General features: G+C 39.5%; 2 protein-coding genes across 2 annotated transcripts in view; one reads left to right on the top strand and one right to left on the bottom strand.

The window, feature by feature from the left end:
* The first annotated feature begins 834 nt into the window (after window positions 1-834).
* Window positions 835-23957, top strand: part of GTF2E2 (general transcription factor IIE subunit 2) — an 81639-nt gene continuing 58516 nt past the window's right edge. The window contains exons 1-2 of the mRNA XM_075556723.1: window positions 835-1031; window positions 13000-13166. Coding sequence (XP_075412838.1) covers window positions 13004-13166 — 163 coding nt within the window. The 5' untranslated portion in view covers window positions 835-1031; window positions 13000-13003. The remainder of the gene's footprint in view (window positions 1032-12999; window positions 13167-23957) is intronic.
* On the bottom strand, window positions 18564-18860 carry SMIM18 (small integral membrane protein 18). Its single transcript, XM_075555762.1, has one exon. It carries the CDS (start codon window positions 18858-18860, stop codon window positions 18564-18566), a length of 297 nt encoding a protein of 98 aa, XP_075411877.1.

Raw genomic sequence — 23957 nt, forward strand, 5'->3', positions numbered from 1 at the left:
GAGAGACCAAGTACTATTAAGTGTAATTAAACAACAGCCGCAACTTGTTGAGCTTTGACTACGCTGTCAGTATAGGTTACGAGAGTGAGGAAGGCACAGCGCTGAAAATCTGATTTTTCTAACGTACTGTTGTTAGGTTTTCTGTTCTAGCCAGTTATCTTTTCCGTTTGGTTTGGTTGCTTCCAAATCCCAAGCCCTGTGCGGTTCAGAGATATGGTGGAATGAGCCTAGGTTGGCAGTTCAGAGAACGGGCTTTCTCACTGCCTTGAACACTGACTCAACGTGAAACTATAGGACAGGATGGAGCTGCCCCTGTGAATTTCCGATTGTAACGTTTTATGGGAACAGTAAGCTCCATCCCCCCTCCCACCTTCCCCGCTGCTGGTGGTTTTGAACTGCTGTCCTTGAGCACCACAGCCCATCTCCTAACCGGTTACTAGATCACCAGGGCTCTTTAGCAAGTTATTCACTTCACTGGGTCACTTTTTTTATATCTCTAAAAGAGGCAGCCGGTTATTTATTTCAGGTAAATCCACACATTTTGAATTTTGAGAAGACACGCAACACGTTTGCCACTCTAGATTGCAGGGCACTACGGAGTCGGATCCAGGAGCTTTTCTTTTCTGCAAGGAAAAGGTTTCCTCCGTTGCTGGAGCCACCCACGCTGTCTCCCGCCGGCTCAGGGAGCCCGCCCCTCCCGTCGTCAAGGAGACCCGGAACGCGCGTACGCGTTCCAACGCTTCGCAGAATCCCAGCCGGGACGCGGGACGACGCATGCGCACTCCCCGCCGCGTCGGCCCCGCGGTGGCTGTCGGGACGCGGCTCCTCGCCGCCTGATCAGGAAGAGGCGGGCGGAAGTCGGAGTCGAGTCGCCAGCTCGGCTGCCGTTGCTTCCGCTCCGGTGCGGTCGCGGAGACCTGGCGGGTCCGCGCGAGGAGCGTGTGCGGTCAAGCGGGGGCGCCGACGAGGACCTGCACGAGGCGGCCGCGCGTAGGAGCGGCGGCGGGTCGCGCGCGGCTGAACTCTTCCAGGTAGGTGTGCGGCGGCCGGCCGGCCGGCGGAGGGGCGCCCGGCCCGGGCCTGTAGTTCCGCGCCCTGGGACGCGCCGCCGCCCCGGGGAGGCTGGGGCTCCGGCTCCCTACGCGGCAGACGGAGAGGTTGGGACTCTGCTTTGGGAGCTTTGTCTTTTAGGCCCGAGTGTTCCGCGAGCAAACTTTTGGGTTGGAAAGAGGGAACGTTCACAACCAGGAAGCCGGAGGATCTCCCAGCCGCTCAAGTTTCCATTAGTAGTAGACAAACTACCCTGTGCGTTTCTGGAGCCGCGGGAGGCAGACCCATAGAGGTTGTGATTTAGATACTCGTATGTATTACTTCGGTCGTCGGATACCTGATGTATAATGTCCCTTATACGTTTCTTTGTCTAGTTCAGCGGTTTTTTTTTTGGGGGGGGGGTATAGTTTGAAGGCATTTCCCGGGAACGATACTGAGGCACCTTCTTCGCCTGACTGTATTTCTGGGTTTTTTCCTCAGCCTTCCGGCTGTTTGGAGCCCCGAGGGGAGGGAGTGCCAAGTCGCACCTCTGAGGCTTAGGGAAAGCCCTGCGGAGAAGAAAAGAAGGCGGCTCTAAGAGGCGAACGGTGTGGTGTAGAAGGGGGCCTTCGGAGCCGGAAGGTTTGGTTTAGGTTTGGCGGCTTCATCTTCACTTCTGCAGGCACACGCTGGTCTCCCCCCCTCCCCCCAAAGTAGATTGGGAAGGTGTCCCGTCTACTGTGACAGTTCCGTAGGGAGCTGGGGAACTCAGTGCGAGTGGTGAGAAGTCTTCTGGGAAGAGGAAAAGTTAGGTGGGGCATGAGAGCCCCACATCCCAGTCAGCGGACACCACTGCCGCCACACGCATGGCCTTGGTTGTGGAGACCTTCTAAGGAGCACTTGCCCAGGAGTTCAGCATATTTGGTCCTATGCCCTAGTTTTCCTAGCTGTCTGAGTGACACCATACATTTTCGTGTCTGATTTCATATATTAAACCAGCAGTCAAAGTGCTACTTTATAATCCAGAGTGTTGTAAGGGTCAAATACTGGAGCCATTTGGTTCCATCCCATCGCCACCTTAAGCACAACAGTACAAACACTCCATAGTCCTGTGCCAACCCCACAATTGTTCACATGCGTCAGCCTATTGTTGCAGTCACAGTATCATTCCATTTCCTTGAGGGCCTTCCTCTTTTTTACTTCCCTGATACTTCCCTGGGCAAGATGTTCTTTTCCAGATGCGAATCTTTCCTGACATGCCCAAAGCGTGTAAGACTTAAGTCTCACCATCCTTGCCTCTAAAGAAGCCCTGTAGCCATACTTCTTCAAAAACAGATAGGTTTGTTTGGTAGAAGTCCATGGTACTTTCTGTATTCTCCAGCACCACAATTCCAAGGGATGGATTCTTCTTCAGTCTTACTCAGTTCAACTTTCACATGCTGGTGTGGCAGTCGAGACACCATGCTACCTTCGTCCGCAAGGTAACACACATCCTTGCTTTACAATACTTTAAATGAGGTAAATCTGTGCAGCAGAGTTACCTAATGTAATTCATCTTTTGATCTCTTTCTTGACTGCGTTTCCATTAGCATTGATATTGTATCCAAGCAAAACAAAATTCTTGACATCAATCTTCTCTGTTTATCATCATATCTGTTGGTCCTGTTGTGAGAATTTTGGTCTTCACATTGAATTGTAATCCATACTGAAGTCTGTATGAAGTCTTGATCTTTATTACCAAGTGCTTCAAGTCCTCCTCACTTTAAGCAAATAAAGTTGTATCATCTGCATATCATAGGTTAATAAGCCTTCTTGATGCCACATTCTTTATATAATCCAGCTTCTCTTTATTTGCTCAGCATTCAGATTGAATCAGTATAGTTTGAGGATACAACCCTGTCACACACCTTTCCTGATTTTAAGCCAAGCAGTATTCCTTTGTTCCCTTTACACAACTGCCTCTTTATCTTTGTACAAGTTCTGCATAAATTACAATGAAGTGTCCTGGAATTCCTATTCCTCTTAAGGTTATCCGGTTATCCATAGTTTGTTATTATCCACATAGTCGAATGCCTTGGCATAGTCAACAAAACCCAAGTAAATATCTCTGACATTCTCTGCTTTAAACCAAGATTAATCTGACATCAGTAATGATACACATTGTTCTACGCCCTCTTCTGAATCTGGCCTGAACTTAAGGCATGGCAGCTTCCTGTCAGTATACTGCCGCAACTGTTGTGGGATGATTTTCAGCAAGATTTTACTTGCATGTGATATCAGTGATCATCTATAATTTGAGCATTCTGTTGGGTCACCTTTGGAATGGGCACAAATAATAGATGTCTTCCAGTTTGGCCAAGTAGCTCTCTTCCAAAATTTTTTTTTTTTTTAGAACATATTCTTTTTTTTTTTTTTTTTAACAATTTATTGGGGCTCATACAATTCTTTTCACAGTTCATACATATACATACATCAGTTGTATAAAGCACATCTGTACAGTCTTTGCCCTAATCATTTTTTTCTCTTTTCTTCTTTTACATTTTATTAGGGACTCATACAACTCTTACCACAATCCATACATATACATACATCAATTGTATAAAGCACATCCATACATTCCCTGCCCCAATCATTCTCAAGGCATTTGCTCTCCACTTAAGCCCCTTGCATCAGGTCCTCTTTTTTTTTTCCCCCTCCCTCCCCATTCCCCCCTTCTCTTCCAAATTTGATGGCACAAGACAAGTGAGTGCTTGCAGGGCTTCATCAGCTTGCTGAAACATTTCAATTGGTATTCCATCAATTCCTCGAGCCTTGTTTTTGGCTAATTTGTGTGAAGCTTGAATTTCTTCCTGTAGTACAGTGGTTCTTGCTCATATGCTTCCTCCTGAAATGGTGGACTGTTAACTAGTTCTTTTTGGTACAGTGACTCTGTGTAATCTTTTAAAAAAATAATTTTAGTGGGGGCTCTTACAGCTCTTATCACAATCCATCCATCCATCCATTGTGTCAAGCATATTTGTACATATGTTCAAAATATTTTCTTTCTACTTGGGCCTTTGGTATCAGCTCATTTCCTTCCCTTCCCTACCCTCTCTCATGAACCCTTGATAATTTATAATTTTTTACCCCATGTCTTACACTGTTTTATCCCTTTACCCACTTTTCTGTTGTCCCTCCCCTTGGAGGGGGTTATATATAGATCATTGTGATCGGTTCTCCCTTTCTCCCCCACCTTCCCCTTTCCCTCCTGGTATGGCTGTTCTCATTATTGGTCCTGAGAGGTTTGTTTGTCGTGGATTCCCTGTGTTTCTGGCTCTTATCTATACCAGTGTACATGCTGTGGTGTAGCTGGATTTGTAAGGTAGAATTGGGGTCATGATGGTGGGACTGGGCGAGGAAGAACTAGAGGAAAGTTTTCTTTCGTCATTGCTATCCTGCACCCTGACTGGCTTATCTCTTCCCTGCGACCCTTCTGTAAGGGGATGTTCAATTGTCTACAGATGGGCTATGGGTCTCCACTCTGCACTCCCCCTCATTCACATTGATATGAATCTTTCCATCTTTTGATGTTTCCTTCATCAATATTGTCCATAGAATCTTTTAATGTTGCAAATAGAGGTTTGATTATTTTCTTGGGTTCTTTCAGTTTGAGGTAAGTAGAACATGTTCTTTGTGTAAGCATTTACTGCTTTGTAAATTCTAAGGCTTTATGTTTAAGTCATTTTTAAATCCTAAGTTAATTACTATTTTCAAACCAAATTCACTGCCATTGAGTCAATTCCCACTCTCAGTGATCCTTTAAGACAGGTAGAACTGTCCTGTGGGTTTCTGAGACTGAAGCTCTTTACAGGAGTGAAAAGCCTCATTTTTCTTTGGTGGAAGAACTGGTGGTTTTGACTGCTGATCTTGTGTTTACCAATTAGTAACCCATAGTGGGTACTCATTAGATACCACCAGGCCCAGCACTTCTTGTCTTAGCATTTATAGTCTTCTGTTATTCCCACTTCCCCACATCAATTTTTAGTTCTCATTCTTGCTAGTTATATTTACCTTTTCCCTCAGACTCTCTACCTTCTTTATTACCTTACTATAATTATTTAGTTATTTATTTTTTGTCAGAGGCAACTCAAAAATAGTCATTCTGAAAGAATAACATATGTACTCTGGTGCTTTGCTATTTAAAATGACTTTTTTAAATGGTGATGCCAGATATAGAGTATTGGTAGTATCCTAATTTTATTTATGATAAAATAGATTTGGAGGAGTCTAGAGGATTGTCAAGGGCCCTTGTGGAATAGTGGTTGAATGCTTGGCTGCCAAAACTGAAAGGTCAGGGATTTGATTCCACTTCTTGCTTCTGAGGAGAAAAGATAAGGCATTCTGCTTCTGTAGATTACAGCCTTGGAAATCTGGGCAGTTCCGCTGTTTTCTGTAGGGTCATTGTGAGTTAGAGTGTATTGGACAACAGCGGGCTTGTTTATTCTAGAGGATTGCTTTGGAGTTAGAACTATGTCAAGAAGGCAAGTCTGACTAGGAGTCCAGTACTTGTCACTCTTAACGGAAGGTCAGCGGGATTCTTTATCAGTGCTTATATTTTTAATTTTTAGCACTCCGAATCATTCATTGCTTTTGAGCACAATGTCCAATGCCCTCATGTTCTCAGACGTAAATTGCTTAAAGACAAGGCCTTTAAAGCTTGTCTCTCAAACCAGTAATAACAAGACCAGAACAATTTAAAGATGCTTTCTCATCATTGTCATTTAACAAATATTTCTTGAGCTATACTTCACTTCTCAGGCTTTAAAAGTATGTGATGAAATTCTTCATGGCTGGCAGAAAATGGTTAAACACCAGGCACATAAGCAAGTGGATCTACTGTATAAAAACCACCTGTTGAAAGCCTGTGGAGCACAGTTCCAATCTGCACACACACAGGATTGCCATAATTAAAACTGAGAGAGATAAACTCTGGCTACCACAAAGGGGTATCCTGCCCTTCCTGGTAGTGAGAAAATCAGCTTAGAAGTTCAGTAGACCCAAGTTTTATAAAGTAGGAGAGCAGCATCTTAAGGGTAAACTCCCCGTTACCATTGACCAGCTCCATGAGCCACTTCTGTGATCCTCCCCAGCACTGCCAATTATCCCCAGTCCTTTGAGTTGGCATCTATTGGATAACAGTGATTAAGAGGCAACCAGCCAGCCAACCCTCTTATCTCACTGGCCTCTCAGGGCTCTCTGTGTCTAGCAGATTCAGTGGGCAGCTTAGTGCAGACATTTTCAGTACTTAAGTTACACTGTTAGTATGTTTTGCCGTTCTCCTTTCCTGCTTGTTCACTGGTGCCCTCCCATGCCACATGTCCTACTTATCCCACACAGCATATACATACATATAATAAAATTACTAAAGGAGGAATCCCTAACTTAGTTTTGGGTTTTGTTTATTTTCTAGTTTTTGTACTTCTGTTCTTTGATAACACCTTTATTATTTTTTTCTACCTGTTGCTGCTTTTCTTTTTGTGTCTTCTTTCCAGTTTGAACAACTCTCCTGATATAATGTGAATTCCTCCCAGGCAAAAGAGGCAGGCCTATAGATTCCTGCATACCCATAAAACCTTTATTTCTTTTCATTTTTTCCTTTTCGTGCACAGAGCCACCAACATTTATGCTGTCATAGTAACCAAGCTTCAGCACCCACACCCAAGCCACACTTGAGTCTTGTCGCCTGTTCCTCCTCTCCACTGTATCTCCCTCCACACATTATCTCTTTCTGCCCTCTTTTTTCCTTCGGGAAATATATTTCCATGAAACTTACTCTAATTATCCCTCTTACAATCCATTTTTCCATTACTTTTACAAATCTGTTAGCCTATTCAGACAATCACTTATTATTACTACCAGTACTTGGATTTTATCTCTGGACAGACTCCCCCCTTCCCCCCTCCCATTTTCCTCTCTTACCTGTCTCGCTCCTTTTTCTTATATTTCACTACCATATGTTTTCCAGCTCCTATTAGACCTCTCCCATATCACTAGACAGTCAACTACTTCTAAATGACTCAACAGGTCACATACCACTAATAGTTGTATACAATCCCAAAGAAACAACGGTCAACCACAGTAAACCCAAAATATCAAGAAAAACAAATCAAAAAACCAAAAATCACCAAATGTAATAGAGTACTGTAAAAAAGAGGTCCAGCAAGCACCAGCAACAGAATTCAGAAGATTGATATTTAGGTCCTTTCAAAAGATGTGGGAATACTCCTGAGAACAAGGAAGAAACGGAAAAACTAGAATTTCTAAATCCAAAGGAATCTCAGAAGCTAGACAATTAAGTGATGGAATAAAGAACACAGAGTAAAGGACATGAGTGCAATGGAAGATAGAGAAAAATCAGTTAATTTGAAGATACTCACTTTGACTACAATTGACAAGAGAAACAGAGGAACGCTTGAGAAAAAAGTGGGACATTTACCAAGAGAGACAACCCACCTCTCATTTGGATCCTAGAACAAGAAGAAATTTAAAAATGTACAGAGAAAATAGTACAAGATATCATGGAAGAAAATTTCCCCAATGTCACAAAGGAAGAGAAAATAACTTCAGGAAAGGGAAAGAACTCCAAATATGATAGACTTTGAAAGAAATGCATCATGAAACATCGTATTCAAACTCTCCAATTTCAAGGAAAAGAGAGAAAGCTGCAGAGCGGCTTAAAAAAAAAGAAAAACCAATAAGGGTAAGTTCAGACTTTTCAGAAAAAACTATACAGACAAGAAGGCATTAGAGTGACATGAGGAGGGGTTGCCCCTAAAAAAAAGATCTCCCCCCCAGCTATATAATGTTTTTAAACAAAACAATCTTAATCACCTTCCATTACACTTAATACACACTTAATTCTCTCCATTGCACTTAATACATTTGTAAAGTCTGCAATTCCATTCTTGAAAACATTTTTCAAATTCATCTGTTTGCACAGCTGACGGCACCTCCCTTGTTTTTTTTTCTTCATCTACTCTGTCAAATTACTGCCCTTTCATGTCCATTTTCATTCATGGAAACAAAAAAGTTGCATGGAGTGAGGTCAGTTGAGTAAGGTAAGTAGGGCAAGAGAAGCATTTTGTTTTTTGCCAAAAACTGGTGCACTGAGATGGCTGCGTGAGCATGCATTGTTTTGGCAAAACCAGTCTGTGTCTGCCATAAATCAGGCCTTTTTTATTGCGCATTGTTATGTAGTCTTTTCAGAACCTCAACATAGAAAGCTTGATTAACAGTCTGACCTGCTGGAACAAACTTCAGATACACTATGAGTTGGCATTTTTGACCATTCTGGAAGTTGATGGGCGTCCAGAATGAGGTTTGTTATTAAATCAACATTTTACCTTTTTTGAAACGAGAAAACCACTTGTACACTTGAGTTTTTCCCCTAGTGCTGCCCTTGTAAGTTATGTTCAACATCACAGCAGTTTCTGTGGCATTTTTCCTCAGCAGGAAACAACATGTCACAGCTGCATGCTGTTGTCTTTGTGTGATCATAATAAAAAACGAGGTTCGAGCGAAACTGTTTTTACAGAAAAATTCACTGTGCCCAGAGAGAACCTTTTCAGGTGATTCCACTGGGTGCCCTAACTCAGAGCCAGTTGCTCATGACTCACCTACCTGGCTATGAAAGCTCCGCCCAGCAGAGCTTTCCTGGCTTTTTTTTTTAGGTATTCCCTTGTATATTAAAACCTAAAGAAAAACCCTGCCAAACAAGAATCCTATATCTAGTAAAATTATACCTCAAATGCGAGGAATTTTTTTCTAGAAAATGGACAACTAAAGGAATTAATGAAAACACTAGCATTACAAAAAACATTAACCATGTTACTATAACAGAGAATCTACAGTAACAGCAGACAAACTTGGTAGCGTCACACAGCACACCATCAGCTCAAATCCAGTGCATTGAAGGCACCACTCTGCAACACAGAAATAGAGGAGGAACAAATGGACCAATAGAACACATACGTTTAAAAGAAACCAAAGGCAGCAAAATGCAAAAATAAAACCTTGTTCATATCAATATTGACGTTGAATGTTGTGGTTACATAATTTCATGTCAACTTGATAAATAAAAGTGTAGGGGTGGAGTCTAGAGTCTAGCCTGTCAATAAGGTCACAGCCTGATGGTGCCTCTTTGTGGCATGGCCTTCTCATAAGGAGTCTCCTGGGAACCTCCCTACTCTGCCTTCATTTGACTGTTGAGCCATGAGGAAACCTGTCAGAGCTCTGTGATGCTTCCTCTGCCATTGGATCTATTGCACCCACCAGCCTGTGATCTGCCTGCATTCTGCATCATTGCATGTGGCTGTGTGGTTTAAAGAGGGATTTATGGATTAGTATCAGCTTTGTGGACTTGAGTATTTGCCTGACAAATAACTACTTCTGGATGTGAAGGTCTCACACATAAGAGAATCACTGCATTTGTTTCTCTAGTCAACCCTGCCTAACAAAAATGTCAGTGGATTAAATCCACCAATCAAAAGACAGCAACTGGATTAGAAAGCAAGGCCTGTCTAGATGCTGCTTACAGGAGACACAGCTGAAAATCAGACAAAAAAAGACAGTCAGTGGATGGTAAAAGTCAAGCCAGTGGCAACTATAAAAAAACAGCAATGGCAATAAAAATAACTGATAAAAATAGGCTGCAAGGCAAATGCCATATTGAGAGAGAACGGACACTACAAAAGATGAAAAGAACGACACTCCAGGTACAGCCTTAATAAACCTGTGCGCAGTCAAAGACCCTCGGAGTGCATTGACATAGTTGATTAATTTCCAGAGTTGAAAAAGTAGCTTGACAGTAATACTAGTAAACGAATAAACCACTCTCAATGAAAGACAGATGAGCGAAACTTATTAGAGACAGAAGAGTTAAACAACAACCAGCTGATCTCTTAGACATATACAGAGCAATTCTCTTATAACTTGTACAGTAAACATTTTTTTCCATTGCACACGGTACACACTCCAGAACAAATCACGTTAGAGCACAAAGCAAACTTCAACAAATTGAAAAACATAGAGATCCTACAATTTATTTGATCAGATCACAATGTTATAAAATGAAACCACCAATAGAACAGGAACATAGACAAACATACTGAGACTGAACAACATAATACTTAAAAAGGAATGGGTAATAGGTAAAATAAGGTATGAAATTAAAAAATTCCTTGAAACAAGAATGATAACAATGATCTCAGCCCTTGAGATACAGCATAAGCAGTTATCAGAGGGCAGTTTATAGCTATCAGTGAATAAATGAAAATAGAGAAATCCAAAGTCAGCACCTAAACACAGCACCACCAATAACTTAACCTCCAGCATTTGGAACAAGGGTAACAATGTAAAAGAGCAGCAGGAAAAAGACTAGGGGAGAATAAACAAATTAGCAAACAAATACTGGGAAAAAATACGAGGTAAGAAGTTGGTGCTTTGAAAGGATTAACAAAATTGACAAACCGCTAGCAACAACGGAAAAGATAGTGAAGATGTGAATGTTTAGGATGAGAGATGAAAAGAGTGTTATAACATCCAAACAAAATAAAATGAGTAATAACACAGTACTGTGAAAGATTGTACTCTTAACACACTTGAAAAACTAGAAGAAAGGAATAATTAGATATGCACTATCTATTGAATTTAATACAAAGAAAACTTGAACAGACCCATGATAAAAGAAGAAATAGAGAAGGTCATTAAGAAATTTCCTATCTGGGGACCCAAAACCCATCTGTAGGCAAATGGACATCCTCTTACAGAAGGGTCATGGGGAGGAGACGGGCCAGTCAGGGTGCAGTGTAGCAACAATGAAACATACAACTTTCCTCTAGATCTTAAATGCTTCCTCCCCGCCCACTATCATCCCAATTCTGCCTTACAAATCCGGCTAGACCAGAGGATGTACACTGGTACAGATAGGAACTGGAAATGGAATCCAGGACAGGTGAACCCCTCAGGAGCAGTGGTGAGAGTGGTGATACTGGGAAAATAGAGGGAAGGTGAGGGAGAAGGGGGAACTGATTACAAGAATCTACATATAACCTTCCTGAGGGAAGACAGTGGAGAAGTGGGTGAAGGGGTCATCGGATGGTGTAAGATAAGACAAAATAATAATTTATAAATTATCAAGGGGGGAGCGGGGAGGGAGGAGAAAAACTGAGGAGCGGATACCAGGGGCTCAAGTAGAAAGCAAAGGTTTTGAGAACGATGAGGGAAACATGTACAGGAGTGCCTGACACAATGGATGTAAGTGTGGATTGTGATGAGTTGTACGAGCCCCCAATAAAATGATTTCATACAAAAGAGGATCACATATAATTTTCCCCCTATGTTTATTTCTATAGTGAGGTGGAAAAAGAAAACCTTTAAGCAAGAAATATATAGAATTTAAATAGTGCTCAAGAATAAAAATAACTTCCAATCAAGAAAAACTTAGGACTAGATGGCTTCACAGGTTAATTCTTCCAAGTATTCATGGAGGGACTGTCACCATTTCTGTACAGATTATTCCAGAACATAGAAAGGACAGCAAACTCCAAATTCATTCTATGAAGTGATCATACCTTGATACCAAAACCAGTTAAAGACAGAAAGCTACAGACCAATTTCCTTCATGTACATAATTGTAAAAATTCTCAACAATTCTGGCTTACAGAATCCAACAACATATCAAAAATTTACCGTATATACTTGTGTATAAGCAGTTTCCCAGTACATTTTTAATGCAGTTTCTGTGGTAAATTTAGGTGCCTTGGTGATAACTGGGTCAGCTTATACTTGAGTATATATGGTTCATAATGTCCAAGTGGAATTCATACCAGGGTTGCCAGGATCATGATTCAACAGCAGTTGTTGTGTTCTTTGAGGGCTGTCCTATGATGATTTCACTGGGGAACTTTATAACCAGCCTACATCCCTGATCTTGCCCCTTCAGACTTTTTTCTCTCAAAACTCAAAAGAACATCATTTGAGTTCCTGGAGGCCACCAAAACTGAGTTTTGTGTAGTGTAAATGACACAGTGCAGCACTTTCGGCGAAAGAGTCAGAGATGGAAATATGCCTTCAGAAATGTATAGACCTAGAAAGAGTTACAGTAGCTTCATATTTTAATATTTTTAAATAAAACTATGATTTTTTTGTGGCAAAGCTTTTTGGCTTACCCTCATGTAGTGTGAGCTATGAATCTGAGCCACATGTGTAATTTATTGTTACAGCAATATTAAAGAAGCTAATAGAAATCAATTGTAGTACTTTGTTCAACCCGATATTAATAATATGAGGCTTCTACAAATTAATGCAAAATTTTCATTATCTTTTAATTCCATGTTTCTATGAACTTCTTGATGGCTCTTCATGCTATCATTTTAACATATCAGTATAACATACCCCTGTGACTTGATAATTTCTTTGTATTAAGTGTTAATAATTTTATAAATAAAATATCTTATTGTGAACACAACTTAATGTTTACTGCGCTCAATTTCAGGTGCTCCCTAGGCATATAGTGGTTATTGTATTGGTCACTGTAGTTCTCAAGCTTTAGAGTACCAACTTATCCCTTTTTTTAGTGCTTCAGCATAGTGCTTGACATGTGTGTCATTAAGTGCTGAATCTAACTCACAGCAACTCTGCCAAAATCTTTGAGGAGTAAATCTTCAGTGCCTCTGACGTACTAGGTGGGTTTAAACTACCAACATGGTTGGCAGCTGAACATTTACCATTTTGCCAACATTAATCCTTGCTTGACATATAATAGGCACTAATTAAATATTTAGTGAGCAAATAATTGACCAGATATACATTCTAAAAAACTAATAATAAAAGATAATGATGTTTTAGGCAATTAATACGTATTGAGGTATGTGTACCGAATATACGGTTTGGAGTAACATCTATTAAAAACATTTATTTTTGTCTCTGTAGCATTATGGATCCCACGCTGCTGAGAGAACGGGAGCTATTCAAAAAACGAGCTCTTTCTAATCCTGTAGTAGAGAAACGGTCAGTGGCTCCTGAGCCATCATCATTGTCCAAGAAAAAGAAAGCAAAGCTAGAGCATGGAGGATCATCAGGTTCCAAACAAAATTCCGGTTAGTAAAATTGACTGTTGGTATTGTTTCCTTTTATTTTTCAGAAAACCATGTAGTCACAGGAAATCCATTGCCGAGTTCAGTGTTCCTGTTGATTGCACTGTGTTGAAGTGAATTTGAGAATAGAAGATGACCTTTACTCCTATGTTTTCTTCTAGAAATTCTATAGTTTTAGTGCTTATATTTAGATCTATGATATATTTGAAATTTCTAAAAGTTATTTTTTTTTTTCTCCAAGTTTAATCTTTATTTGACAAAAGACCAGGGGACCGGCCCCTCTGGGAAGGCAGCCTATCAGGGTTGGGGCGGGGAGTGGGGTGCGGACAGCGGGGCTCCTTTGGCACCTGGGGGCTTCAGGGTCAGCCTGGGCCTGGCTCAGAGGCCAAGGGGAGCAGCAGGCCCTACTCATTGGGTTCTCTACGCCCATACGGTGCCCATCCCTGAGACTGGTGGCCCAGGGTCGAGTGGCTCACTGGCCAGGAGCAGAGCCTGTACTGGCCAGCACAGGGCAGATGGGCAAAAGGCAGGAAGGGCTCTGGGTGGGGCCCAGCCAGTCACCGTTCTTGCTTGCAGGAGTTATTTTATTTTTGTTGAAAATATACACAGCAGAACATAATGCCAATTAAACAATTTATACCACTCAGTGACATTGATTACCTTCTCCAAGTTAATGCAACCATTTTTACTCTTGTTTTCTGAATTGGTCAGTCCTCCGTCAATGGGGTGCGGTGGATTGAGTACACATGTGGTTCTTCTGTGTTACTCTATGAATGTGGCGTATTGCATTGGTTTTTCAGATGGTACGACACCTGCATTCCTGGAACAAGTCCCACATAGTTGTGGTGTGGAATCCTATGTTCTGCAGTGTTCTTTTTTTTTTTTTGACTCTGATGCCTTTGGCATTGGTGTTAGAGTAACTTTGGTTTCATAGATTAGTTGGAAAGTTCTTTGATTTCCTCTACTTTCTGAAAGTTTGTGAACGATTATTAGTATTGTTTCCTTTATTAGTATTTGGCAGAACTTACCAGTGAAGTCCTTAGGGCCTGAGCTTTTCTTTGTGGGAAGAGTCATTTTATTATGTCTATTTAGGTTTTAATTCTTCTTGAGGTAATCCTGGCACTTGGTATATATATATGGAAATTTATACATTTTAAACCTGGCCTAATTTTTTAAACTTGTCTTTTACAATCTTTTAGCTCATCTTTCAATCCTGGTTTTAGGAATTTATAAATTCTCCTTTTTTCTTGATTAGTCGGACTACAGGTTTGTCAATTTATTAATATTTTTAAGAACAAACTTTTGATTCTTTGATTTCTCCTCTTTCATTGCATTGATTTTCACCTTAATTTTTGTTATTCCTTTTTTTTTTTTTTTTGGATTTGGTCTTAATTCACTCTTTATTCTCTTTTACACAACATCAAAAACCAAAACAAAACATAAAACCAACCAAATTCAAACTCACTGCCATTGAATTGATTCAGACTCATAATGACTTTATAGGATAGGCTAGGAATTCCCCTTTGGGTTTTTGAGAGGCCAATTAATATGAGAGCCTGGAAGCCGAGTGCTCAGGTGAGTTTCCTCACAGGAGAGAGTAACAAGCAAGCCCTTCTCTGGGACCTGGAAGCTCCACATTGAGATTTCTCTCCAGACCTCGCCCTAAAAGTGTCTGTTCATCTGTTTGCTTTTTGCTTGTAATAAACTTGTAGCCCGAAGTATGGTGTTTTCTGTGTTAATGTGTGAATCATTTCCAGCACATTAGTAAGCTCTCAGGGGCAGCGAGAGTCAGTCTGAAAGAAGTCCCTCTAAATTGTGAGCTTAGACTCAGCCCCGGTGGCTTGAAGCTGAAGAGAGTGCCACTTGGCTGGCAACGAGGATAGAAAGTGAGAAGGTGAGGGCTCAGTTAGTGATAAAGATGGGGTTTATCTACTTTCCCCTTGTTTGGGCAGCTGAGAACTTCATCTTCATAAGTACAAACAGCAGATCCCATTTAGCAGCAGGAAGACCTTGGAATGGCTTTGCTTCTCTTTGGTTGGCCAAGAATTTTGTGCATCCCTCCCAAGTCTCCACCTCGCCCCCCAAATATGCGCGCGCATATAAATATATATAAAGGGAGCTGTGAGTTGGAGGAAAATGAAACGGTGATGAAGGTCTCTAGAAATAATTTGCCATGGGGTTGATGCTGACTCCTGGGTGGCCGGCCCTTGTACACAGTAGAATTGAACTCCATAGGGGGCTTTTGGCTGTAGCCTCTTACAGAAGGAGATTGCTTCTTCAGTGCTGCTGGGTGGTGTTTAACCATCACCCTCATAGTTGGTGGCCAAGAGCTAATAGTTTTGTACCATCTTGAGACCCTCTTAAATATCTCTGAATCCACAGCTCTTCTCCATACCTCTTAAATCTCGCTATAAAAGAACTTCGGTGTTTTCCATCTATGATAAGAACCTAAAAGTTTTGTATACCTAAGTTTCATGGACACCCTGGAGCATAGTGGATTATCACTTGGATGATTTACGTTTGGTTCTGTTGCTAGAAGAAATATAAGGAATGAGTAAAAACAATTTCATGATGGTATTTAGGGTTCTCAAAATTGGAAATAAATTTATTCCCACTTTACCACATATTTATTGTACAAACCCATTATTCCATCTTAACATGTCAGATATTTTAGCTTTTCTCTATTTCTTTTCAGACCTTACTCATGTATTCATACTTATAAAATCATCTGTAACTATATTGTGAATGCATTTTTCTCTTCACGTCAGAAACTTTCTCTATTTTGCTTAATTTCTAGAGTGGCTTTTTAATAGTTCATTAAGGTAATGTGCCACATTTAGGTATAGGCTTGGTTGTTTCCAGTGTTATGATTTTTTGGACAGTGCTATTATAAACATTATTCTATCTTGAACCTCTGTCTTTTTAATTAGTTTCTCAGGGTGAATTCTTAGGTACTTCAGGCCTAAGGACAGCGTAAGTAGTAGATAGAGCATGCTTTGAAGGAGCCCTGGTGGTGTAGTGGTTACATGTTGGGCTGTGATCTGCATAGTTAGCAGTTCAGAACCACCAGCAGCTCCATGAGAAAGATTGGGCTTTCTACTCACATAAACAATTAGGGTCTTGAAAATTCACAGGGGGTCCCTCTGAGTCAGCAGTTACTCCATAGCAGTGGGTTTTTGGTTTGCTCATGTTGCTTGGATTGTAACAAAATACTATTAAGAGCATAAAATATGGTATCTGTTAAGCCAGTGGGCTTTGGAGAATGGGCCTGTTATTTTTTCTGATAGGTGTTGGGTGGTGGTTTGACTGCTTTGCAGTCTTCTTTCATTGAATAGCATAACCCATGGGAATGTGAATATGGGAAGCAAAATGAAAGTGAAAACTCAAAAAAGTACAGGGTGGTTAATAGTAGATTTTTGTTTGAAAATGCTCGGACCCTTCTTAGATTGTGCATTTTTTCCTAAAATGTCAGCAAATTTTGAGTTTTTAAAAATATTAATTTTACCTAAAATGGTTAATAAATATATATATATACACACACATACATACGCTGTCTTCAATAAGAATTTATCATAAATAGAAAATTTATGTATAACTACAAATTATACTCTAGATTTAGAATATACAAGTCTACTCTAGATTTAGATAAGCATATTCAATAGTTATGTTTTTTAATTAAATTGTCCTCCACTAAGGTTATTACAGAGATGTGGTAAGGAAATAAACCACATCCACTACAGTTGGATCATAGGAGGAAAAGAAACAGGCAGGATTTAGAAGGATCCATATGCAAAGTTTTTATGCTCTTTCCATGAGTGGGTTTATCTTTCCCCAGCAACAGTAACACATCTACTTCTGCCTAGGGAGTCCACTAGAGATTCAGAGTCCAGGTTCCTTTGTGGGGCTTACCATATACAGACACTGCTTATTGCGTAGCAATTGTTCCAACTCCCAGAAGGAAAGCAAGTTGTGTTAGCACAAGCAGTCCAGAGACTGGGAGCCCCTCTTATCTGTTAATGGGGAATGCTTTAGGGGTTGGGTCCCTAGAAGCCAAGCAAGGGCCAGCCTTGCAAGACTTTCTGAAGGTTAACAATCTCCATTTTTTGGTATGATATGATGGATGGATTAAAGGACCCTGTTTACGTATGTATACCCAATTGTTTCAGCACTGCTTGTTGAAAAGACTGCCCTTTCTCCATGGAATTCTTGCCTGTGCATACGGCTGTATGATTCCTGAAATCCCTGTTCTGATGTTTTCCTTGTCACCAATACCAGCATGTATTGCTTATTCTCTCATAATCAGTCTTGAATTTATTATTCAAATAAATTTGCCTATTCTAGCCTGCTTGTGTTTCCATTAAGCATTTTGGTATTGTCCATTTTTACAAAAACGTTGGAGTTTGAATGAGATTGTGTTGAATCTCTAGGTGAACTTGGAAGGATTTGATATCTTAATAATGCCTATTCTCGTCCGTAAAGTTGTTGTAGGTATATCTAGTTACTCAAGTCTTTAATTTCTTTTGGAGGGATTCTTTGTAGTATTTAGTGTATTGTTTTACCTATCATTTGTCAGATTTATCCCATAATCTTTAATGCTATAGTAAATGGGATTTTTTTTAATTTAAATTTTTAGTTTATTTATAAGAGTCTAGGATTACCTTTTCTTTTTGTCACTTGATCTTGTATTCTGCAACCTTGTAACTTGCTTGTTCTGGTACCTTTCTTTGGTTGCTTTCAATGGAATTTGTGTATATATGATTATATCTGTGAATAAAGACAGTTTCATTTCTTTCTTTTTAAAGGAGATAGCTTTTATATCTTTTTCCTCCTTATTGCATTGTCAGGAGCCTCTATTCCAAGTTTGAATAGGAGAAATGAGAGTGAGCATCTTTGCCTTGGTCATCAGAGGGGGCAAGCATTCAGTTTTACATTAAGTAGGATTTCAGTTATTTTTTGGTAGATTACCTGGTTAAAGACTGTCCTATTACTAGTTTACTGAGAATTATTATAATGATTGCTGGATTTTGTTAATAAATAGTACTTAATTATCAAAACACCTGGAAGACTATTCCATTTTCTTTGGTGTAGTATTATGTGAATTGTTTGTTATTTTAGTGTCATTCGCCTTATGTTTCCTAGGAACATTTTCCCAGTTTTTGAAATAACGTTTAGACAGCTTAGGAAATGATTCACGTGTATGAAGTTTCACTGTAGATTTAATGAAAGGCATACATACACAAAAGTGCATATTTCACTCCTTTCTTCCTTTCTGCTGGGGATCATGTAACCGTTCAAAGGCAGAATCAGTTCTGTTATAATGGGTGGGCCTCAGAAAGTTATTTTCTTTTTGCTCAGAAGAGGTTGAAGACTTTCAGAGAGTTAGAACATTTGTATCGTGTGCTAGACCACTTCAGTTTCGCGCTTTCTCAGGTTGGCCATCACGCTTCGGAGAGGGTTAGGTTCACTTTTCAAGTCTTTGGCGGTTTTGTTTTTCACACAGCAGCAGCAGTCAAGTACTTCATAGAGGAAGGCCAACACCACTAAAGACACCACCGTAAATATGAATAAAAGTAGAATGACAAAGCAGGCGGTGTTCCAGTTGTCATGGAAGGGGTAAATTTTTTGAACTTGAAAACTGAGGTACTGATAAACAGATGTAGTGGTTTCATTCCAGTAGCTGGAGCTCAAGGTGGCCATACTTCTATTGCTCTTTCAAATCTGTAAAACAGAATATAAATATTTGTGACCAGTCTCTACAGATTTATCAGTAAAATTCCAAATATTTGTATTAAAATTTGAGTTTTTGTTGCTCATCAGTCTTTGTTTCCCATAAGAAATAATAAAGAAATCATCATGAATGATTTGTATCTGTGAATTTCCAGTTTATCTGTGCCAATGTACTCTGTATGCCATACTCTTAAAATATTATTGTTAGACATATATATGTACTTATACATGTATGTTTTTAATTTTTAACTTATGTGAATCATGTAAAGTTTACATTGCAAACTGGTTTTTCATTCAGTATATATGTTCTTTTGTTTAAATTTGATATCCAGAAGTTAACTACTCCCTGAAGAGTTTTTAAAAAAAGGGCAGCTGATGATTTCAAACCTGGCTAAAGCAGTGGTCAGGGGTTATTACCTACCAGAAATCTTGGCTTCTTTGTGTGTGTGATTAGGCAGTGGACCATTTTTTTAGGTTGGGTATAAGTTTACAGAACAAGATACTTTTCCACTCAACAGTTTACACACATTTTATTTTGTGACATAGTTGTAAGGTCCTCAGTATAATACTACCCTTCCCATTTCTTCCCTGAGTTTCCATTTATACTTCTTTCCTGCCCATTGCTGCTTTCTAAGCTTTGATTTTGGGGCAAATGCTGCCCTGTTGGTCATGATGGTTAATTGTTCTGAGGTTTCTGCTTTACACTGCCTTGTATAAAAGCTTTTCTAATCATCTTTGTAAATTCTCTCACCCTATGGGTTCAGTGTGTTTGTCTCCTATTACTACTCCTTTAAACTTTCGATAACAGGAGATCTGAATTATGAAATAGAGGTTGAGTGAAAAATAGAGAGAAAAGCCAACTAAGCAATTTTCAGAATAAGAATCAAATTTTAGGTTTTTGTTATTTATGAAAAGATTTAGGTATGAGGACTTTCTATGTGTATGATAGACTTAAATGCTTTATATATATATAAATGACTCAGGGACAGTAATATTTAACAAATTAATTTTCCCCAGAGAGTTAATTATTAAATGACTACATTTCACAAAATAAGTTAATGAAAAGTTTCAGTATTTTTATATTAAGATTTGGTCTTGCTTACCATTGTGCCTTGAGTGAGTGTCTACTATAATCTGTGATATGTAATAAACATCCAGTAAATATTTGTTCATTGGCTAAATAAATTCTTGGATAGAGTGGAGCAAAATTGATAGCATACATTATCGAAAATGTGTAGTTATAAAAGAACTTGTATGTATTCTGTCTTGACAAAGACCCAAAAGTTCCTGTTTATAATCTGGTTTTAAAGAGTACACAAAAAAACTCCTGGTTACCAGAGTAGTCTTCATATCTAAGCTTCATAAGTCATTAGAAAGTTGGCAGGATGATTTATGTTTCTTGCTATAAGAAATTTAAGAAATTAAGTAATTTGCATAAAAACTGTTTTTGGGTGGTATTTAGTGTTTTCTAAATTGAAAGTGGAGCCTTGGTAGCCTAGTGGTTATGCCTCGGGCTGCTAACCGTAGGCCAGCAATTTGAAACCAACCAGCTGCTCCACAAGAGAAAGATAGCCGGAGCTTTCCACTCCCGTAGAGTTTCGGTCTTTGAAGCCCATAGCTCTGTACTGTCTCTGAGTTGGCATCGATTCCATGGCAGAGAGAGAAATTGAATGGAGAACAGCCTTAGGGCCTTTCTCTTCTGTATGAAATCACAGCAGTGAATCACACTAAATGGAATTTTATAATCTTAATCTTTCAAAAATAACTTTTAAAGCTTATTTTTAAAAATTTCAAAATAACCTGTGCATTAAGAAAATTTTGGAAAGAGCAAAGAAAAAAGTCTCAAAGTCGAGCACAGAAGTGGTAGAAGTATAATGAATCCCATGTCCTATAATGCAGCTTCATTTAGCTGTTTGTCCCTCTGTGCTTGCTTTCTACTCAATGGAGCCTTACTTTGCTGAAAATCCTAAACAGTATGTAATTTTATCCAGTAATATTACAGTATACATTTATGAGAGAAGAGGATTCTATTTTTAGACATAATCAGAGTATCATATTTATAGACATAACCACAGCATCATCTTTATCAACCCCCCACCAAAATAAGCAAGCAAAAACCCCCAGATACTTTAATAAAACATATTTTTTAGGTCATTGTGTAGTGTCTTTGGAATTCAAGGCATGACAATTGGTCTCTTGTCTGGAACAACAAAGGAGGAAGGAGAGTCAGGTATAGAATGCTTTCATGAAAAAAACTACCTCTTCTGACGAGACCAGAACTGAATGGTACCTGGCTACCATTACTAAACAATTTGATCAAAAACTTCAAATAAGAATACTAATCAAAAGGGAGAAAATGCAGAGCAGAGTTTACAATTATTATGGAAGGTAGACTTTCTGGAGTCAATGGGGTTGTTGAACCCTTGAAATTATTGCCCTGAGAAAATCTTTAAGTTTAAAAAAAAAAAAAAAGGATCTACATGTAACCTCCTCCCTGGGGGACGGACAATAGGAAAGCGGGTGAAGGGAGACATTGGACTGTGTAAGATATGACAAAATAATAATTTATAAATTGCCAAGGGCACAAGAGGGAGAGGGGAACTGAAAGGGAGGGGGAAAAATGAGCTGATACCAAGGGCTCAAGTAGAAAGAAAATTTTTTGAGAATGATGAGGGCAACAAATGTACAAATGTGTCTGACATACAATGGATGGATGTTTGGATTGTAATGAGTTGTATGAGCCCTCAATAAAATGATTTTTTAAAAAACTTTAAAAATATATCTTCTGAAGTCATCTTAAACTTAAAACCAAACTTGTGCATTCAGTTTGTGGAGTTCCTTCAGAATTTTAGCTTTGCTAAAATGCAGATTTTCCTGCAAGTGGGTAATACACATGGTTATTTTTACTTCAGGATGAATGAGTTTTGGGTTCCCTTTGAAAAGTAGAGTTGGTAGAGACGATGAAGAGTAAGACCAGTGTGAAGTAAGTAGTAGTATCACTTGGGGGTAGGTGCAGAGCAGGGATAATCCCTTTAGGAGTCGGTCTGAAAAATTATTCTGGGCTAAACTAGGACCTCTTCAGTGTTCATAAAAATTTCTTAAGATTCTCTGTTGGGAAATAATTGATTGCTTTTGAAAATCTAGGCATCTCTTTTGAAGCATCCTCTTCTAAATGTACAGAAGGGGCTGCATGGGGAACCATGAGGGGAGAGGAAGAAGAGAGCCTCTGGACATAGTTAACACATTATACTACTGATGCTTTCAGAAGCATCATTATAGAAATTTTAAGTCAAGACTAAAAGTTTCACCTATAATTCTGTCTTCCTAGCAGACATTTAGTGTTTTTCTCAAAAAACTGACCACATAAAGCTATCATTTACAGAAGTACCTAGCTGAAATTACCCTGAGATTATTATTCCTTTGTATTTTGATTGGTAAGTTTTTGTTTGGGTTGGCCTTTTAAAACTAGGGAGACATTATAAAGATAATAATGTAAGTTACTAAAAGGAAATTCTAGCATAAGGAATGTCCTTTTGTGTTTACTTTTCAGATAAAAGCCAACTCTTTAAAATTCTTTCAGGTCTGTGGGCGCCTCCCCCTACAAAAAAATTAGTAATGAGAGAGACACACATACACATACTTAATTCATTTTAGTTGTGGCCAGTCTGTGCCCATCAATAAACTATTCTTCTGATTAACTTAATGTAATTGTTGTGGGCTGTCAGGTCTGTTCTCATGCAGAGCGACCCCATGTGACATGTAGAATTGCCTAATAGGATTCCCTTGGTTGTTACAGCTCTGGAAGCAAATGGCCAGGCCTGTTTCCAGAGGAGCCCTTGGGTGGGTTCACACTGCCAACTTTCAGATCAGCAGCTAAGAGCTTAGCCATTCTGCTACTCCGCAGGGCTCCTTACATTAGTATTTTTGTATAAGAGGGTGTCAACAAGTTGATTTAAAAAACAAAACAAAAACACAGGTGCTGGGGTAGGTAATGGAGGATTGAAAAGTAATGAACATTTTCCATGAACTGTTTGAATTGTGGTGCTGGAGAGGAGTATGCAATGTACCAACGACTGCTAAGAGGATAAATGGATCTGTCTTGGAAGAAGTATAACCAGAGTGCTCCTTGGAGGCAAGGATGGGAGACTGTGTGATGCATTCTTTGGACATAATGTCAGGAGAGACCAGTCCCTGGAGAAGGACATGCTGTTTGGTGAAGGAAAGGGGCAGTGAAAGGAGAGACACCAGTGGCTGCAGCAGTGGGCACACGCATAGGGACAATGGTGAGGATGGCCTAGGGTTGGGAAGTGTTTCTTTTGTAGTCCCCGTGGGTAGGAACTGACTTGATGGTACCTAGCAATACTGTGAGTATTTGAAACCTCCCAGTATCCCCAACAAGATTATTGTGCAAATGTATGTTTTTTGTTTTCCCCTTTTCTGTAAATGTCCCATACCTTACTTGATATGGACACAATAGAATATTACACACAAATGACGCAAGTGTGGTGACAGAAAGATAAATTGTTGAGGTGAAAAGAGAAAGGCATGGGACAATGTATAAAGGAAAAGGAGAAATAAAAATATGTATTTGCATTTGCTTGTGTCAGCACAAAAATCTTAGAAGGATATACAATAAATTAATCACCATGGTTTACTTGTGTGGTTGGGTAGGGAGAGAAAGTATGGAGACAGGCCTGGCAGTGAGATTTCTCAGGGTATACCCCCCAAAAGAAAAGAAATAAGCACAAACAAGCCCAATGACATTTTCTGAGACTGAATCTTTATGGGAACAGAGGGTGTTATCTTTTGCTGCAGAGCAGCTGGTGGGTTTGAACTGCTGAACTTGGAGTTAACATTCATTCTGGTGCTTACCTAACAGTACCACCAAAGCTCATAATAGTCTTCGATTTTTGAAACATTGAATGCATTTGAATGCAAACCAAGTAATTTAAAAAGAAAAAAAGTATATACTGTTTCCCCCTTTGCTTTAAAAGTTTTATATAGCTATGTAATACATGTGCTGAGTTTTCTAGGTTACTTTAAGAAAATTAGAATTATGATTAGTAG

Source organism: Tenrec ecaudatus, chromosome 8 (assembly GCF_050624435.1).
Source record: "Tenrec ecaudatus isolate mTenEca1 chromosome 8, mTenEca1.hap1, whole genome shotgun sequence".
Classification (NCBI taxonomy): domain Eukaryota; kingdom Metazoa; phylum Chordata; class Mammalia; order Afrosoricida; family Tenrecidae; genus Tenrec; species Tenrec ecaudatus.